Source organism: Protobothrops mucrosquamatus, unplaced genomic scaffold (assembly GCF_001527695.2).
Source record: "Protobothrops mucrosquamatus isolate PMUCROS unplaced genomic scaffold, P.Mucros_1.0 scaffold_241, whole genome shotgun sequence".
NCBI classification, from domain to species: Eukaryota; Metazoa; Chordata; class Lepidosauria; order Squamata; family Viperidae; genus Protobothrops; species Protobothrops mucrosquamatus.
In genome coordinates, this window is record NW_015386317.1 from 55933 (window position 1) to 76721 (window position 20789).

The 20789-nt window shown below is 39.4% G+C and overlaps 1 protein-coding gene across 1 annotated transcript in view; it reads right to left on the reverse strand.

Moving 5' to 3' along the window:
- Positions 1-3179: 3179 nt before the first annotated feature.
- ST6GALNAC2 (ST6 N-acetylgalactosaminide alpha-2,6-sialyltransferase 2) overlaps positions 3180-20789 on the reverse strand; it is a 27220-nt gene continuing 9610 nt past the window's right edge. Inside the window, exons 4-11 of the mRNA XM_029287035.1 lie at positions 19394-19433; positions 13667-13841; positions 8033-8198; positions 7692-7830; positions 7108-7211; positions 5303-5386; positions 4693-4792; positions 3180-4318 (exon numbers count right to left, since the gene is read on the reverse strand). Of these exons, the coding sequence (XP_029142868.1) occupies positions 4151-4318; positions 4693-4792; positions 5303-5386; positions 7108-7211; positions 7692-7830; positions 8033-8198; positions 13667-13841; positions 19394-19433 (976 nt within the window). The 3' untranslated portion in view covers positions 3180-4150. The remainder of the gene's footprint in view (positions 4319-4692; positions 4793-5302; positions 5387-7107; positions 7212-7691; positions 7831-8032; positions 8199-13666; positions 13842-19393; positions 19434-20789) is intronic.

Genomic DNA, 20789 nt, shown 5'->3' on the forward strand with positions numbered 1-20789 from the left:
ATCACTGCTTTTCAGCAACTATAGGCAGATGTCTCCGAGACTTTTCTGTAAGTAGCAACTAAAATTTTATTTTTTAACCTGAGAGCAAGTGAAAATGACCACATATAGGAAATTGTAAGACTTAAGTCAATTTTTAATAATATTTTTTTTGTTTCATGTCTCAATACAGCTGTAAAGCAGGCAAGCTTGAAAAAAATTAAATGAATTATCCTGGCTCTGCCCATTTGGGGGGATTTCATTTCCACTTAGTTTGGATGAGATCAACTCCAGCTTGTTATTCAAAGGCCTTTAAGCTTCATCCTAGAAAAAAAAGTTGTGCCTTCCTGATGTAAAAAATACCGTTGGCTTTGACCCTTAGACATATATAAACATGACTTTTCTCTAGAGTTTTGATTAAAGCAATAACTGGGTTGAAGTAACTGAAGACACATTATGAAATCAATTAAAGGTTCAAACCTGACATAAAGAGGGCATGTAATAGGAGTCATTCCAATTTTGTAGAGATATTTAAAATACCAATAGGGAAAAGGGGAAGAGAGAAAGCATTAAAGGAAAACACCCATAAAGGGCTGAAGACTCCACTACTGCCAATTTGCAATTTAAATACATCTGGTAGCCTCTTGTTAAATATAAAACATAAACCTTAACATGAAACCTTGAATTACTCTAGATTGTTTCCCTACTGTCTTCTGTAAGAGTTTAAAAGTTTGGAATTCAGAATCTGCAGCCAGTTCTACACACCATAGAGAAAGATCTGGTCCCAGCATCCTGTAGTTGTAAATTGTGCTGTGCTACATTGCAGGGAAAGGGTCACTTCTGAATATTCTACATACAATAACAATGAGAAAATTATATAGCAGAAGAAAGGGTTCTTAAGGCAAGACCTTTTGTTTCATGTCTCAATATAATTGTAAAGCAGGCAAGCTTGCAAATGGAGGTCTCTGAACTCCCAAGAGTCAGTGGGAAGGTATATGTGAGTTTTTTGATGAAAAGAAACAATTAATTATACAAAAAGTAACCAAACAGGACCCTGATGCCAACAGCAAAACAAAACAAACAAAAAACCCCAACCCTCCCCCCATTTGGTTCCAAAAAGGAGGGAGGCGCAGTGGAGTGACACAGCTCTAGCATGACCTACCTATATTATAAATTATACAAATCCTTTAACAATCATTCTAGAATTCTTGGACTGGAATAACTGGATTCAGAACAATGGGAACAAATGAAGGATTACAGATGTTACTATACCACAATGGTTGGCAATCTGCAACCCCAGCCTCCCAATCCACCCTTAGGCAACCTTGGGGCTCCAACTGAGATTGTGTGAAATTGGCAACAGTATTTACTGCCATTTCACGGCAAGGAATACTACTACAGACAAAAGACAAAAATCCCGACTTCTGCCAAAAATGTACGGAAGAAGTAAACCCTAATCTTGTTAGCAAATTCTATGCAGAGAACGTGCTTAATTCTCACAAGGTGGTTAAATGCATTGTGAGCAAGGGTTCCCCACCCCCCACCGTTGGAAATGGGCCGTGCCAGCGGCGGGGGGAGCATGTGAAGCTTCATTTGCACATGGGTAGCATATTACATGCCCGAAACCATTCCCCCTGCTGCCATTACTGCTGGCAGTCCGTGGAGCCAAAAAGGTTGGAAACTGCTGCATTTACAGCAGCGGTTCTCAACCTATGGGTCGTGACCCCATTTGGGGTCAATCGACCATTTCACGGGGGTCGCCAAGCAAGGCTGTCCGCCATTTTTTCCCCCTTTTCCGGCGGGTGCCTTACCTCCCTTGAGCTGGGCCAGCTGGTGGTCGGCCTGCTCCGTCTCTGCCGCTTGCCAGCTACGCCTCGGCCGGCGCAGGGGGTGGAACCACGCATGCGTGGCGTTCCCGGGCAGGGAAAGTCCTCGACTTACGACCAGTTGGGTAGTTCTCGACTTACGACTGGTTTAGTCCTCGACTTACGACCGGTTTAGTCCTCGACTTATGACCGGTTGGGGGTCGCGGCATTAAAAAGGTTGAGAACCACTGATTTACAGTATTCCAGATCTCAGCTAGTTGACCCAGCCAACTGACCCTATCAGCCCTGCTCTGCTGGGAAAGTAACTCCACTAGTCAGTCGGCTCCCTCCTATTGTGAGCTCTCTTCTTTGAGGGTTTCTATTGAGCTTTCAAAGACTTCCATCTGAGATGGAGTCCTAGAGAGGTCTTATTTTCACCCCCTACGGGTGCAAGAAGTGGAACCAAGTAAGAGTGATATTCTGGAACTTGTGGTGCTTTATGGGCAGTAGGAATATTACTGAGGAATACGAAAAAAAGCCTTAGCCAAGGCCACAGTCAGATAAATGAAATTTTGAGTCTGGGGCAGAAAAATAATTCGAGAAAGCATTTCACACATCGGTTCTCATCGAAGGTAACGGAAGGGAGAGGAGGAGGCACATCCAGACTTGCAAGGTTCTATTACTGTAACCTTATAATAATAGTAATATGGGCATTCCTAATACGGATGTTCTAGTCTGATTTATCTAGAAGGGCAGATAGGTGCCAACCTCCAAAGGGAGAAAAATTAAAGACCAGAGAAGGGAAAAACTTCCAACTTCCTTTACAATACCTGATATGGCTAGTTATATGGCCACTGGCAGACTGACTAAGGTAGCCCTAGTCTTGTGCTGCCATCTAAAAAGGGGAGTATGTTGTTTGGAGCAAAGGATAACTGAAAGGCTATATTGTGAAAATAGTCATGCGCCACAATCCCACATGCTTTGCCTTAATGCTCTGCCGCCTGATCCTTTAGCCTCTTGTTCATCCCTCTTCTGTTTGTTTTTTTCTTCCTAGTGTTTTCCCACAAGTGCAGGGTCTACTTTTTTTTCTTCAGGTGACTGAGTGTTGATCCATTGGTTGTGATGGGAACTGATTGACCAGTTTGTTGCCTGAGTCTGATATTCTGGGCTGAAAGAATGACTGGTTCAAGGTCACCCAGCTGGCTTTCATGATTAAGGTGGGACTAGAACTCACAGCCTTCTGGTTTTACCTTGGTGCCTTAATCACTAGATTAAGCTGGCTGTTTCTATTGATTCATTGGAGGGCTATTTTGCTTTTTGATATTCCATAGGTGTCAAACCCTGTGTTCTCCACCCCTTAAAGAAAGCTGAATCATTTGAGTAGCAGTAACACCCTCAAATTTATTGCTACTTTATATATAAATACATTTAATAAGAACACTTGAATTTGTTAGGTATTCTGCACATAACATTTCATCTGCAACTATCCCTTTTCCCAAACCGTAATTCTCCTTCAGAGAAATTCAGGCTACTGAAACATTTGTAGAGGTATTGCCCACAACTTCCTTAGCACAGATTTATTTTGAATGTTGTAGCATTCAGTAACCTTACAACACCCAGTTAGAAGGCTGATCTCTCCCACTGTGGAGATGGAAGAATTACTCAGTACCATTGTAGCTTGATTGTGAAAACAGAAGTGGGCCAACATTTGTACACCTCAAAGGATCCCTGAGTTCAAGTTTGTGGAGTGTGGGTGGATGAGAGATCTATATAGTCCAAGACAGATTTAAATTCTGGCAAAGATATCCCTTCTTACTAGAAACAACTATTCCATAGTATTGGAATAGTATTCACTTTACTGGAACTTATTCACCTTCAATAAAGACATTTTCTCTGGATGCAGGCCATGCAGAGTTTGTGAATAGGAGTCCTGTTCTGATGGTTGTGGCCTTCTGCATTTAGGCTGATACTTGTGAGCACAGTTCTATGGTCCTCAGCACCAATTAGATGGATGTGTCCTAAATGGAGGGTAATGGAGTGACGCCCACCTCTGCATAATGTATGCAAGCCTAGGAGAATACTTGCCTATAATAAATACAATGAAACTGTATTTGAGATTCTCCTGTACAGCAGTAACATTGCTGCATCTCCGGGCTACACCATTGTAACAGCAGATGGGTCTGTCTTTCCCAAATCCAGTGGGAATGATTCTTACGAGTCCTTAGGTGTCCAGTATGCTTGGAGTGTGCTGCTGATCAGTTTCATTTCTGGAGACAAAAAAAAGGGTTCCTCCTCATGAGAAATGCTCTCGCACAAAGAGAGTCAAGGGAAAATGCACCTTTGTTTTCCCCCCACAGAATTACTTATCTTCATCGCTGATAGAGCTTCATGATGCCAACTCGGTGCAAGCTCTTCCATAGCCCGGCTTCTAGTAACATATCATGATTGGCGTAGAACACCAGGGGCTTTTTCTCCTGCTCGTAGTAATGATCTGAAAACAACTTGTAATTCTCTGTGATGAATCCATAGGCACTGACCTAACGAAGGAGAGGAAGTGAAAAGATGAGCGAGGGACAGACGTGGACCAAGAAATACAGTCTTTCATGCTGGTAGCTTACATGGCCAGGAATTCCCTTGGAGAAACAAAAGCTGCATCAGATGGAATGCCAGCCAGCATGAGGCAGATGTCTAAATGCCACATGGTTTGGAATAACAAACAAAAAAAGCAACTTTCCCATTTCCTCCAAAGAATACAAGTATATTTTCTGCATCTTGGTCTGCCGTTTGATGCCTCCCTCCTTTCACTGTTTTTCAAAAGGTACAAATTCACCGTCATCAGTAGCTTTAAATCTCCATTGTCTGTTAGTGAGCTACTAAAAATTGGAAAAAGTGACACTATGGGAACTGTTACCTGATCACAAGTATGTAGAGCCGTTAAAAGCATAAGTGCTCCAGTGCTGGGTATGTAGAGATGACCAAACTGAGAATTAATAATTTCTGATTTTAAAAACCTGGGAACAGAAAAGAGGCAAATTCAGCAGAAAATGTTACTGGGAAAATTGGGATAATGTTATCTTTCCTTGGTCTCCACGTAAAGAATCTGGCAAATAGAAAGGCTTCAGATGTCTCCCTGACATGCTGGGTTTCCAAACTGACAAAATCTGATCTTGGGGTGTTTTCAAATTCCTGCTTTCATGTTTGTATTATTCCTCAAAAATCTTTTAAATATCGTTAGGGTTTCCAGATCAAAAAGAGTAGGAGTTTTGAACAAAACCCAAATATTGGAGGCCCAAAGGGCAAACTGGTATATAATACATGCTTCTATGCTAGCTGTTTGCTTCTATGTTGTTGTACACACCAGTCAACAAAATATTCAGATCCCTTTCTCAGCTTTGCCCCTGCCCTGGGTACGTGAAAAGGAACGTGACAGCTGCCATTCATACATAAATGCTACTCAGTGAGTAATCAACTGCTCTTAACTGCAACTTTTGTTGCAGCAATAAAAAGCTCAGAAACATCACCTTTCTTTTAGATAATGAATGAATTCTGGGTGCAGCAACTTGAATTTCCCTGCAGATGTCTCAGATCCAAAATATTTCCAAGGGCTGTGGAAAGAAACAAAAGGAAGTAGCACTGCTGTGGTTAAGCAATTCAATGACCGGAAAGAAAATTGAGCAACCGAACAATGGCACTCTTGGTAAGATCTGAAACAACATGTGTTCACGGTAAAAAAAAAAAAACAACAACTATGTGATTCCAACTATTCAAGCTTGGCACATGGTTTGGAGCCTAGTATCAAGAAGTCAAAGGAGACCTCTGATGCCGCCCATGGAGGCCTTCACTCTGACCCATCAGGATACTAAGCCTTCTTGATTCAGCTGATTTTTGCCACCATCTTCAATAATTACACTTTTTCCAGCTCAAGAGAGAGGCAAAAGAGGGAGGATAGCATGGCATGCAAAGAGAGGTATCCTCTTGCACCACACCTTTCTATAAATTGTGCTACCAACAGGAGGAGGATTTATAAGGGATGTGGGGAGTTGTGCATGAACGTAGGCATATGTTGTGTTATATGTTATGGAAATGTGAGAGAGAGATACCCATTCCAGCAACAGTCTCTGTGATGCACTTTCTAGTTATGCTACCATATGTGACTCTGTGATACAGAAAACATTCTATCTAAAGAAATGTATTGGGTTGCCCACAGATTTATCTGCTTTGTAGGTGGAAGCTTTTTTAATGTAGTGGACATTTCTGTAAAGGGAGAGGAACATAATGCAAGATGCAGATGAGGATGCACAATCCAATGGCCAAAAGTGAGAGAGAGTGTTGTCACATAAACAGTATTAGAAACGGTGTTTATCAGTGTTTAGAATCTTCTAGAAATGGGACAAGCCAAGGAAACAGAAGTACAAGCCATCTGTTTCAGGTGACTTCTGGGGAAGAAATGTCAAATTGAAGAAAGTTCTGCTAAAAGCAGAGCTGACGATCATAGTGGAATTTTAAGAATCCTTCCTGTGGGAAAATGCTGTTTTGAATTATTTTAAAAAAATTGATGGGATGGGACTTTGAAGGTTGAATACTAGTGGGAACTAGAAGGAACAAAGATTACAATTAAACAAGAACACCTAAATTAAGAGACAGTTTAGTGTAGTGATTAACGTGATGGCTTAGAAACCAGGAGACTGTGAGTTCTAGTCCCACCTTGGACATGAAAGCCAGCTGGTTGAGTTTGAGCTAGTCACTCTCTCTCAGCCTAACCACCTCACAAGAATTGTTGTTGCAGGGAAAACAGGAGGAGGAATATACATTCACTGTCTTGTGTTAGTTATAAAGTATTGAAGGTAAGATAAAAATCTAATAAAGAAATAAAATAAATCATTTGACTTAAATGCAGAATGAAGCAAAATATTTCAACATACTGAATTTTTGAACAACTGACCCAGAAATTAATTTTGCTCTGTAGACAGACTATGTTTAAAGTATATTATAGAAGAGGAACAAGTTTTGCCCGACAAGACTGATTGGATGGAGTTCCTCTCAACAATAGCAATACTACCTGTAGTTGCTATTAATGGTTAAGAACAACCATAGCTGCATGAAGCAATATGACATAAATCTAACAGCACTAGAAATGTAATGTTTTGATAATATCAACTGTTCATTTTTAACAGAGAGATTGGCTGTATGAACATCTTTCTTCAAAAGACTATACAATGAGCTGCCTCACTATGAACCAGAAGTTTAAAAACATTAAAAATAACATTGTATGTGGTTCATAACCATGAAGCAAAGGAACAAGAATTGTTCAAGCAGAATTACTTACATATCACCCTTGTCATAGCCCTCTGGGACTTGATTGCCCAATATGGCAGACCGAAGCATGATGTAGTCTCGTACGTTTGATGGAATGAAAATGTACTGTACATCCTACAACCAACATAAAAGGAAATGTAAGCATGAGGTTTGACAAGGGAAAATATTGTTGCAGTGAAGCGTGTATATAATTCCAGCCAATTATGTATACCTTTTCCCAAGTAAACCATTTTGTATTTCTGTCCCGTTTTTTTACTCCTTCTACAATAAATACTTAGTGGGCACTGTCCAGCCATAATCTGATTGCTTTTGAAAGCCTTCACCAATGCTTAAATAGTTAACTTAATTCAGGAAATCTTTGTATTGATGCTGTTTTAGCATCAAGCCCACCACCTGAAGATCATACAAGGTTTTTAAAAAGTGAAGCTGGAAATAATAAAGCATTGTTCTGCCTTCGACCTTCCTGGGCTGAAAAGTATTCTGCTGGCAACAATCTGCAAAACCAGCCACCCCTATTAAAGCAAATGTGACTAAAGTTAGTAGTATTTTAGTCCAACCCTGCAGTTGAAAAGAAGAACGTAGTTGTGCTTTTACTTTTCCCTGTGGGATTTGTTTGAAGCCATATTCTGCATAAGCAACAAGGGAATTCTTCATAGTGTTCACCGTAAAGCCATAGAAGGAAGTCTTAGTCCCAACATCTTCCTCAAAACCTTTGGTGACTGCCCCATTAAGCCTGTAAGGAACAACAGAAGCAAAGCCTGAGGAATGTAATGTTGTCAACAAAGCACAACTGAGTAAATAACTCAAATATCTGAGATTTTATTCTGAAAGTTTAAGAGCATGGATCTTGTGGGGTTTTTTTTAATCACCATAGCCACTCAGAAATGGGGCCTTTGCCCCATTTCAAAGGAAGAGGATTGCTAACTTCCTTGTACCTGAAGACAAAGTCATGAGCATCTATCTTCTTCCCTTGGCGAGACCCATTCAAAATTCCTCCATTCCCAACCACGGCACAGCAGATGCAACAGTTAAGGAACCTGGTTTCATCGACTAGCTGACTGTGGACAGACTCAGTGAGAAGCTGCACCGTGGATGCAATAACTGCAGATTAAAACAATGCAATGATGCAAGTTAGGAAAACGTTCTAGCAACAACTGCAGCGAGAGAAATGAAAACTCTAGCTATAGATTCAAGGCAACGAGAAATAAGCAGAGGGAGCTACATTAAGATTAATTATCATGAGATGAGCAGAACACTCAATTTCTAGCACACAATGGGCTAAACCTATTGTCAACTGTTTGCAAGCCTTGGTAAATAAATCCACTTTTAGAAACTCATAAAGTTCCAGGGTAAAGAGAGTCCCTTCTCTTCTCTTTCTTCCTACTTATTTGTAGAGTGTAGAGTATCCTTACAAGATTCTAGGCACCACGTTGGAAAAAGGACACGATGGAGCTATAAATAAGGCAACCAAGATGAACAGCAAGATCAAATACCCTCCTTAGGGGAAAGTATTATGGGAGCTAAACTAACATATTTGGGATATATCGCATTGGGGAAGGTTATTTTAGGCTACTTTTTATTTACTCAGCTAATTAGGTGGGAATTAATTTATAGTGTAATCTTCACAGAGGGCAGCAAGTTGGCCAAACTTGCTGTCATCCTTCTAGGAACTGAATAAATATTTTTGTGTATTTGTTAACCGAAGCGTTCATATATATCCACCTTTATTTAAAATATGACAAAATAAAATAAAAACAAGTTCACTACCCTACCTCCAAACAAGTAAATAAGATGGCAATTAACCATGCCCCAAAGGCAAGGTATTCCATAACATCAAATGTACCCCCAGCAAGGAGTACGTTTGAATACAAGCTACCCCATACCTTTCATCTCATTTGGAAAGGGGACATTCTGGGCTAAATCTGGAGGAGAGAGAGAGACCATTTTGTGGTTATGGACCATAAGGTAGTCCTCAATCTATGACCATTTATTAAGCAACCATTTGAAATTACAATGGCATTGAACATTATGACTGGTCCTTGGAGTTCTGACATATCCATTTGATTGTGATTTGGGCGTTTAGCAACCGGTTCCCACCTATGACCAGCTATAGTGTCCTATAATAATAGTTTGCAACACTGCCTGCTGGCTTCCGCAGAAAGTCAATGGGGAAGTCAGCAGGGAAGGTTGCAAGTCACCGGGGTAAGTCTCCCCCACCTGCACACCCTCCCCCAGCCCCTCTATGCTTGCACCCTAGCCACTCAGACACCCCCACCCACCCTCCCTGACTTGTGCCAAGGCCTCTCACATGTACCCTTGCATATCCTCTCCAACCCATGCTGCACCTCTCACTCTCCCCCATGTTCCCTCCCCCACCTAGCAGCAATCATTTACCTGCCTGCCAGCCCGGGACTTGCAACTTTCTGCTGGCTTGCCCACTGATTTAGTTATAGAAGCTGGCAGAAAATTGTCTTGCCTAACAATAGCAGGATTCTGTTAATGATAACAGCCAGGATGGCAGGGATTGCTGTTGCTAAGTGATGTAGTCGTGCTTTATGATTGCATTACTTAGTAGCAGAAATTCCAGTCCCAATTGCCATTATAAGTTGAGGACTACTTGTAGGTTAAAACCAGAACCTTGAATTGAGCCCTGAAGTCATTTGCAACCAATGCAGCGTCTGCAAGATATGTTAATAATGCACCCAGAACTATCCCTCTCTGTTTGTAGATGACATTGTTGCATTTTGCATCAATTGCAAAAGTGGAGTTGTTTTCAACCTCATAAAAAGTTGTAACAAGAAGCTAACATGGGTTTGTCAAAAACAGATCATCGCAATCTTATTGCATTCTTTGACAAAGTGACTAAATTAGTGGGCCAGCGAAATGCTGTGGACATAGTATACTCAGACTTCAGTAAGGCATTCAACAAAGTAGACCACAACCTACTTCTTGGTAAGAGAAAAATGTGGGACAGATAGCATCACCAGATAGATTCACAACTGGCTGACAAACCACATTCAACATGTAGTCCTCAATGGACTCACACTACATAGAGGGGAAGTATGCAGTGGGGTACCCCAAGGTTCCGTTTTAACCCCAGTACTCTTCAATATCTTCATAATCTAGATACAGAATAGGTGGTACCTTGATCAATAGCAGTAACTATGAAAGGGATCTAGGAGTCCTAGTGAACAATCACTTAAATATGAGCCAGCAATGTGCTGCAGCCACCAAAAAAGCCAACACAGTTCTAGCCCCATCAACAGAGGGACAGAATCAAGATCACAGGAGATGTTAATACCACTTCATAAGGCCTTGGTAAAACCACACCTGGAATATTGCATCCAGTTTTGATCACCACAATACAAAAAAAAAAGTGTTGAGACTTTAGAAAGAATGCAGAGAAGAACAACAGAGATGATTAGGGGGCTGGAGGCTAAAACATATGAAGAAGGAGTTGGGTATGTCTAGTCTAGTGAAAAGAAGGATTAGAGGTGACATGATAGGAATGTTCCAATATCTGAGGAGCTTCCACAAGAAGGGGGCAGGAACAACCTATTCTCCAAAGCACCAGAAGGCAAGACAAGAAGCAACGGATGGAAACTAATTAAGGAGAGAACCAACCTAGAAATAAGGAGAAATTTCCTGACAGAATAATTAATCAGTGGAACAGCTTGCCTCTAGTCTAGAAGTTATGGGTGCACCATCATTGGAGATTTTTAAGAAGAGATTGGACCGCCATTTGTCTAAAAGAGCATAGGGTCTGCTGCTCAAGCAGGGTTGGACTAGAAGACCTCCAAGATCCCTCCCAACTTTGTTATTCTGGTATATTGAAGTAGTTTAGAAACGATGCTTCGAGTCATAGTTGAAATGAACAATTCCTATGTGACCCTACAAGACATCCATGAATCTACTATACAGATATATCTATGTTGTATACTGAACAATACAGTTTGAGCATATTTAATGAAAGTAACACTATTTCTACTAAACAAAAGATATACTGATATCCACCATGAACAGTCTTTTTGTGTCAGAAATGTTTTTAAGACTGAGTAACAATCTTTGATGAATCATATGTCTCAAAAATGATTAATGGTTTCAGCCCTACTTCTAAAATATCAGACAGTGAACTTCAGCTTTACTACTACTTTAATAATTCCTTTTGAATTAGCATGAGATCCTGCAAGGAGTGGTGGTGAAAAGTATTTCTTTGTTCTTTCTTACTCTTTCTTGGCACTAGAGCTACCTCTTTTTCTTGTACATCAGTCACAAATAACTTTTAAACAAGAAATATCAGGGACAGTAGCAACCTTGTAAATGATCCTTTACCGAGTTCTAGGTCCAGACACACTGGGGATTCTCACATGTTCTTCCTAAAGTTTTTTACAGCCAGTTTAATCCTATGCTGCTTCACTTCTCCTTCCACTCCTTGCTCACTCCCCTCTAAGAGATTTAAGGCATCAGCCAGAGATATTTGGCAAGAAACTAAGAATGGGCATGGGGCAGGAAGCAAAAAATTCCCAGGAGCCACTGGGTAAAAAGCAACAATAGAGTGGGTTGTGTCAAAGCCTTTTTCTTCAAGTTAGTCATCAGAAAGACACTGGGGCCTTTGATACAGGCAAATGTCACCAGACATGGATAGTACCAGCATTTCCAATTATGATTTCTCCCGTCCCAGATCTCAGCCTTTAAAGAAAAACAATGGACTGCATGAACATTATAAAAAGGGTGCTAAGCAATCCAATATGTTAAAACGTTTGGATGCTGCAACTAGGTAGAGAAAGAGGTTTTTCCAGCCAAATGAACTCACAAAGAGTAATGTTATAAGCAAAGTACTTTCCCTCCTGGGCACGGAAACTACACTGCTCACATTCCAAAAGTACGGTGTACTCCTAACCATAAGTAGTGCTCCCCTTTTCTATTCTGGGTTAAGTTGGTACATCAGAACATGAGAAAATAGCAGCTGCAAGATTTGCTCACTGGGAACTTTATTTGTGCATCTTCACAATGGGCCGCTGAGGTACTGTAATCCCTCTGTGATATATAGATTAAAATATATTGAAGGCAGTGTGTTTATTTCTTGCCTGAGCCTAATAACAAACTTTATTCACACAAGAGAGGTGTTAACACATTTTTTTTCATTTTAGGGAATTATAAACAGAGATTTGGGGAATTCACCCAATTTCTTGTCTATAGATTTATGGGTAGCAGCATCCACGGGGGGATTAAAACAGGTAAGAGAATGCTCACAGCAACGTGATCAAATCACTACCCATCAACATATCAACATGAGTACAAAAGGTGCAGGGGTTCAATTGTATGTTATACAACCAGCCATCAGCCATCTGATCTGACAAGCCACACTCACCCGTCCCAGACACCGCTGTCTCCTATTCTACAATTCCCAGAATCCAATGGCCAATCAGGTCAAGATACACTTGACACATTCTTTTGATCCTCTGTTGGGGCATAGAGCTACAACTAGTATGAACACAAATCTACTTTGCCCCACTACCATTTAATCTACAAGTTCTACTGAAGATATAACTCACTCTTTGCACATTTTAAAAAGTTGCGAGGTGACTGAATCTGAATTTGTGCACAGCAGGATGCTGAACCTTATCCTGTATATTGCGGTCCTTATGAACTCAAGCTGGAACTTTTCTTGAGAGAGAGATTTTTGGTTAAGGCAGAAGGGCAAGTGTTAATTACCTTTTCCTGCTGTCCTAATCATGGACCTCCTACGGGGTGTTTCTTGACAACTTTGAGATGTGATTAATCTAGACTGGGAAATTCTGGGAATTGTCATCCATACACCTTAAACTTGCCAAGATTGAGAAACACAGCCCTTATGGCTTCTATTTTAAGAGAAAACTACATCCATATGCAAACACAGATGATGACAGACTTCCTGATTAATACAAAGAGCAGTTTAACTCTTTAATATAATATCTGATGCACGTTAGGGATAGAAGTCATCTGTGATCTCTGTAATTTCAAATGAAAATATGTATCAATTTAATTTTTTTTAAAAAGATACATGGTTTTTCAATAAGGTAAAGTTCTTCAGTGACAAATGTTAAAATCTTTAAAAGGGAATGATACTAGAAAAATACTAGGAAAATGTTTATACCCAACTCTGTATGTATTGAAAGTATTAAGAATTATATTTGTTTAATGTAGACAAAAGGAGAATATTACTGGAAGAAGAGAGGATCAAGGAAATAGATTATCAACCAACATATTGATCAATTATAGAAATTAATTATTATTGTTTTTAAATATATGAGCCCAGACAACACATTGTTCAGTAAACACTAAAGATTGTTATTGTAAAAAATTAATAAAACATTTTTTTTAAAAAAAGGAAATATATAATATGCAACTCCTGGCCCTGTGTCTTCTAAATTTGAAAAGTTTAAACTCTTGGAAAATGTATAGGACTCATGAAGACTGGTTTGTCTGCTAATCATTTTGACATTTGTTGCAGCAATGAAGTCAGATCAGCAGTAAAACAATTTGGTGCAACTGCATGCATCCAACAAGACACAAGTATGGTTCTATACCTGGATATGGCACATCACGCCAACCATATGGAACGCTGCGATCTTTCAGTCTTCCCCAAGTCTCAGGAGTGAAGTGCTGTTCCCACATAAACACAGGGATATCAAAATCAAACTGCTTCTCAAATGTTGGGTTGTGTTTCACTCTGGATTTTAATGACGAGAAGCATGATCTAGACTGAGAGAGATTAGAAATGAGTAAATCTCAAAGGCAGGAAACATTACAATCTAGCTATAGGTTTTTGGAAAGGCTACTTTCACTAGCAATGTGTATCCAACAAGACCAAATGTAGCATAGCATACCTAGATTATAAGTCACAAAACAGCCCAAATATAATTTCTGTTGTAATTCGTAGAAAATCCAACTCTTGATTCAGAATAAAATAATCTAATTTTTAAAAGATAGATTCCACGTTGACACATTCAGAGTGAGATTGTCCTGTATACCCCTCTCTTACTGGCCTCAAAGAGGGGTATACAGAAGCAGTACCAGGTGCTAGAATATTCTGAATGTGCTTAAATCATGTAAAAATGTACAGAAACAGTAGCACTGGTTTATTAATTGTTAAGAGTAGCACTGTTTATTTAGACGTATTGTGCTTTAGTTGTGTCGAACTACACTTTTTGAATAAATCACATTGGAAGGGTCATGCAACATATTGAGTCATCACTCAATACACTATTTCACTTTAGTATGAAGTAAGAAAGTAGACTGCTGCTTGGAAAGTCTTCTTATATGTGAGAAGTAATTACTGGACTTTATTGTTTGTTAAAATCTACTAGGGCAGTAGTTTTCAAAACTAGGCCGTACCATACTTAAAGTGAATTAATCTGCTTAATTAACACAGAGATAAGACTGATATTGTTCAAGTGCAAACAATAATCTTAATCCCAGTTCCTTCAATCTTGAAATTATTGAATTAACTGGCAAAAAACAGGAAACTTTTTTCAAGCTTGCCACTTATTCCCAAGAACTGGGAATTAACCAATGTGACTTTGATTTTTGAAAAGGGATGGCAGTTAATGGAACCATATAGGTCATTAAGCATCTCATCCATGTAAAATGGAGAAGAGTATCGTTAAAGAACTTAAGAAAAAGCTAGCTGAAAATGAACTCTTGCTTTAAAATATTGTCTCATTAAACTATGTATATTAAAAATAAATAACTCCATGACTAATTCCGTTATACAGAATCCTGAATAAACTAAGCAGTAGGAAGGTACATTCTGTCCCAGTCCTTGTAGGAACACCCAATTCTTCAAGGACTTCCACAAGGAGAAGAGTGGAACTCAGGGAGAAGGGTGCCCCATTGGCAGGGACTGCAACAGAACAATTTGTAGACCCTTTTACATGACAACATTTAAAGGAAGCGAACTGGAGTGTGCACAACCTATTTGATCTGGTGAAATGGGCAAATATTCTCAGTGGGAAGCTGTCCCACAATAACTTTGTTTCATCACCTCTAAAGGTTTAAAATAGCACCCTAAATTGCACTTGCACTCAGAAAGAAATGGGAAACCTGGGTAACTCATACAGATGTGATGTAATATATGCAAAATGTGGAATCTCTAAAACTGGGTGCACTACCATACTCCGAACCAGGTGTGATTCTTGGGCTTTTTCAAGAGTAGTCTCAAGTAGAGTGCACTGCAGTAATTCACCTGGGAAGTGATTGGGGCATGAGTAACTATGAGCAAGGTCTCCTGGTCTGGGAATGGACAACAAAACAGGTGAGATAAAAGGTAAATGCAGTTAACTGAAAACAGCTAAAAAATGATTCACACTGCTATACTGAGCAGTCTCTATATTCATAAATACCAGTAAATGGGTTTGCGGTGACTAATCAAGAAAAGGACCTTAAGAATGATGAAGTAACTTATTGAAAAGATGGCTTTAGGATCATTGGAAGGAAACTAAAAAACTGAACAGTTTCGGTCATGACAACTGAAAGAGAGTATTACAGATTGGAAAGATGCAAAAATGGGTGGTCAAAATGATTAGGGTGCTAACTTCTTGGCAAGGAAAGATTGTAGTGTTTAAAGTGGGGCCTAGCCACTTTGGTGTTCTTTGAAGATAATTAAATTGTCCTAGCATCTTAACCATGTTGGAATTTAACCCAAACCCTTGAGGGGGGGGAACCAAAATGGTCAAAAGAAACTAAAAAGATAATAGAACAATTCCAGGTGCTAGACTTTGCCTAAACTGTCAAAGCTAAAAATCAATGTTATGTTGGACAAGAAATTTGTTAACTAAATTTAACAAAACAAATCCTATTTACTCTATTTACATCTCAAATAAAACAAATAAACAAGATTTGGACACTGAATTCAAAAATTGTAGTCCTTTTTTCATGAGGAATTCATCCCTCAGAAGGAATCTTATTAGCTTCCCCTTCTGCTGCTGTTCTCCCAACAAATTCATCCTCAGTGCAACATAAGCAAATCATATAAACCAGTGATGGTGAACCTTTTAGAGACTGAGTGCCCAAACTGCAACCCAAAACCCACTTATGCATCGTCGGGTGCCGGGTGGGTGTGGCCCATTGGATGGGCGTGGCCCATTGGTGGGCGTGGCTGCGGTGGTAACGGCAGACTGGGTGGGACTAAAAAGTTCAATCAATCAATTCCAACTTTGCAAGATCTTTTTTTCCCCGCGAGAAATTGAAATTGACTGAACCTTTTTTTTTTTTGCACACGGCGGCGGAGGCCTAAAGCAAAAAGGTTTTATAAAACCCAGCTGAAGGCCTAGGACTGAGGCGACGGCACATGTGTCCACAGAGAGGGCTCTAAGTGCCGCCTCTGGCACCCGTGCCATAGGTTCGCCACCACTGATATAAACCTTCAAAGGAATTTACAGCAGATCTGATTCTCAAACACTGTTTAATACCTGGGCAAGTATCTTTGAATATTTAACATCTCTCTCTCTCTCTGAGATTATCTAAAGCAGACATGTTAAACTCGCGACGTCACGTGACGTCACACAACGTATCGGAGCTTTTTCTCCATTGCCGGCAATGGGGTGGGCGCATCCGGCCCGCAGGCCAGCAATTTGACACTTCTGATCTAAAGCAATTCTCAGAACATCCATCAACAGACTGACTATAAGCATCTTCTAAACTAGGCTTTTGATACTATATTCCTATAAGCAGCACTTGACAACATGAGACAATAAGCAAACCCTGATGATTTTCTTTGCTTCTTCTCTGCCAAAAATCATCATCTTGAAACAAGAATAAAAACAATGTATATATTACAAAGTACACAAACACAGACAAGAGTTTGTTTCTCTTAGAAAGCCAGGGGGAAACTTTTACTCCCTGCCAAACTGCATGGAAAGCAGCCACAACCAGACTACCTATGGGATACGTCCTATCAGGTCAGATTGGGTGGGCACACTCTTGGTTCCCTTCCCAAAATATTTAAATTAATGGGAGCTGGGAAGCATGACTTTTTCTTGGCAGCCCCTGCCCTATGAAACATTTTGCCCCCTGAAGTTCTAGCCTTTCATAAAGTCTGAAAGACTTCACTTTTCCCTGAAGCACTGAGAGATTAGACATATGTTTGCATGGATTGGTGCCAGGTTTCTATTTTTACTGTTTTTTAAAGTTTTATGTTTTAATTTAGTATGTTTTATAGTTTTTAAGATGATTTTATTGGGAGCCACCCAGAGTTGTCTGAAAGATGGGCAGCCATATAAATATTTTTAATAAATAAAATTTAAGTTCTGTGATCACAGAATCTCAACCAAGGCTTATGTTCACTATATGAGGACAAGGACATTGCCATCTGTGGGGATAGTATAAACGGTTATGCAGCTTTCAATGTTTCTTTGTAAGACATCCAAAGAATATTGATTATGGGCTGGAATGGTGACTTGAAATGTCAACCAGTAAGAACCATAATCATTGCATGTCAAACTGGGACTACAAACTCTGGGGTTCAAATCCTTGTTCAACCATGAAACTCACTTACTAGTAGACTTGTGACATACACTTTCTCACTCCAAGCTTGAGGTGGTAATAAATTGGTGGGTGAGAGAGCATGTATAAAATACTTTAAGCCTTTTCAATACTAATTTCATAGCTTTAAAATTCTCTCCCAGAGAAAAGCATTTAATATTCCATCTGCACTTTGCTAAAAATGTTGTGCTCCTGTTTGTTTTGGTTTCCAGACGAAATATTTTGTACACATTTAAACATATTTTAAAGTTTATGTTCATAAGCCACTATGGAGAGTGAGGAAGATAATCTTGATAGAAATATGCAAGATCCATCACAAGAGTTAAACACTTTTCTTTAAGTCCACAGCAGGCAGATTATATTCCAAAGCTGCTCTGACAAACACCTTCCTAAATTGACTATAAGGAGGAAATGGTATACCACAATCAAACTGATAAGAATGGTATTAACACCGCTAAATCAAGAAATCAATTCTAGAAGAATGCTCAAATTATTTTTTATTGAAATAGGCTATAACAGAATCTTGCATATCTTCATCAAGGTAACTTTCTCTCTACAGCTACCTTATGAAGGATTTGTCTTGAAGGGTAGCATACAGAAATTCTGTCACTTACCCATCTGTTCCTAAACAATATTTTCTAAGACTGAGCCAGTGGGAAAAATGTAAGGTCTAAGGCTCAAAACCTACTGCACCCACCGAAACCCTGGAAAGTCTCTTCTTTGAAGGCAAAAAATTTGATCCCTCATCAGGTAGCCATCCTTCAAAATGTACATGGGGCTTGGGACGAAGAAACCACCTAATCTGATTTCATTTTAATTGCAAATTGGTTAAATAATACAATTAATGTACTTTATCATATGTTTTTAATCATTTCTCTCTCCCTTGTGCATTCCTATACCAGGTCATTTTTCCCCTTCCAATTCTCTATAACAGGGCTTTTCAACCTTTTCACCATTTGTACCACTTTTAGGATATGGCAATATCCGAGTACCACCAGTTGCCTAGCAAGGTGTCAAAAACTTGATGACAAAAAAAAAAGGAAAAAAGTGATAAAGTACAGGTAATCCTTGACTTACAACAGTTTGCTTAGTGACTGTTCGAAGTTACAATGGCACTGAAAAAAGTGGGCCCCCAAGGCACAGCTGAGCAAGACACCTGCCTGCCCGCCCGGCGGTGCTCTCATTCCCCTCCCCCGCTACCACTTTTCTAGGATGGTCGCGTACCACCTGCCACGTGCCAATGTACCACAGGTGGTACCCGTACCACTGGTTGAAAAGCCCTGCTCTATAAGATACAGAAATAGGAGTAAACCATCCTTGCTTATTTGATTTTTTTTCAAGAGATAGGGTGGAGGAGTAGGTACATAAATGAGCTATATTAAAGCATGTTGTGAATAGGAGAGTTGCTATAGGTGATTAAGAAAGAACTGTATCCAAATTTAGTCAGACTTGGGTTAGTGACTAAACTGGGTTAGTGACTAACTTAGTGAAATCAATAAGATTTAAATAAATCAAGATTCACTGAAGTCCTAAAGATTTTAAGGTTTTTTTTTTAAAGTACAATTACATCTGTATGCAGCCCTATATGCAAAGGGGCCGGAGAGGACCTAAGTGCGTCATTTCTTCAGTAAGTGCTAGAGATACTTACTAAAGGAGGTATAGCAGGGAATCAAAAAAAGGGTTGTTAATGCATCCAAGTAGTCATTTGAGCATTATCATTGAAACGACAGACTGACAAATAAGCTATTTAATATGCATGATATGCTTGTTACCTTCTCCTTAGGGCTAGACACATCTTTGGTTGAATTTCTCCTGAAAATAAAGTAACAAGAAAAAGGAGTAAAATTTGCATTTCATTGCTCAAAAACTATGGATTCTGTATTCACAGACATAGTAAGATTTTCTGAGGAACTTCTACTTGCTACAATTCAAATTTAAAAAAACCTGCATGTAAATAACAATACTAGAACTAACTCTCAGCCCTGTTACAAGCATTGGCTATAGGCAGACAATATGAAAATCCATCACACTGGTACATTTTGTTCCTTCTCCCCACCCCCTGGTTAATTTTTAACTAGACAATCAAATAAATTCAGCATTTGCTTGCATTATGCTTGTGAAGATGAAACCTGTGGTAATCTCAAACTGAGGTGAATGACCAGAACATTTAATTATTTAAGAATTAAGTCCAGTGTAGCTGTCCCTCTAGTTCCCTCCTCTACCTTTTGGGTGACAAAGTTGTCTACTAGATTCATCACGAATCTGCTTGATCTCCCACATGGTGCAGAATTTGTCTTCCTGTTGATGTCAGGGTAGTTAAGAGTCCCCCCTTTATTATTGTGGTGTGCATCCTGAACACCTAACTAATTGATTAGCAAAAATTTCATCTATTTTCTCTTTTTGGTGGTTTGTGTTACACACTTATGGCAATATCATTCCTTTGATATTAACCCAAATGCATTCAAGAAGGTTTTCATCCTTGTTTTTTTGTATTTTGGTAGAGGTGTAGTTATTTCTTACATATAATTCAATTCCACTTCCTCTTTTGTTAGGTCTGTTTCTTTTGAACAATTTTAAATTCTTCTAGCAGTATGTTCCAGACATGGGTTTCACCTCTCCATTGTTTGCTAATGGCAACAATGTCATATATGTCCTAATTTACCTGAATTTCTAATTCACCCTATTTATTCCTCATACTCTGTGCATTGGTGTATAGGCATCTAAGTCCTTTTTGACTGACCCTGTGTTTGCTTCCCTACTTCTCCTTCTTTGTTCCCCTTCTTTCTTATCAGTTGGTTGATTGCCATGAGGTTTATGTTTTGGATTAGGCCCTAAAAATTGGCTTCCCTCCTCCTCCAGTTTTAGTTTGTTAGTTTGTTTAGTTTAGTTAAAACTGGAAACTGGTCAGTGGCTTCAGCCTTTGAAAAAGATTCACATCTTTCTTGAGAATGAATATGAAACACAATTGGATAATTTAGCCTAATACTGTAGATTTCTATCAGGTCAGCTACGGGACACCGAAAACATGCCTTGCCTCCATAACATGCTTTGTGTATTCAGTCCAGCAGAAGCAATTGTTGATCACCATTTTCTAAGGACAAACCTGGGTCACTCTTTTTTTTTTTTTTCAATATAAAATTTTATTGTTTTCATCATAAAAAAAAAAAA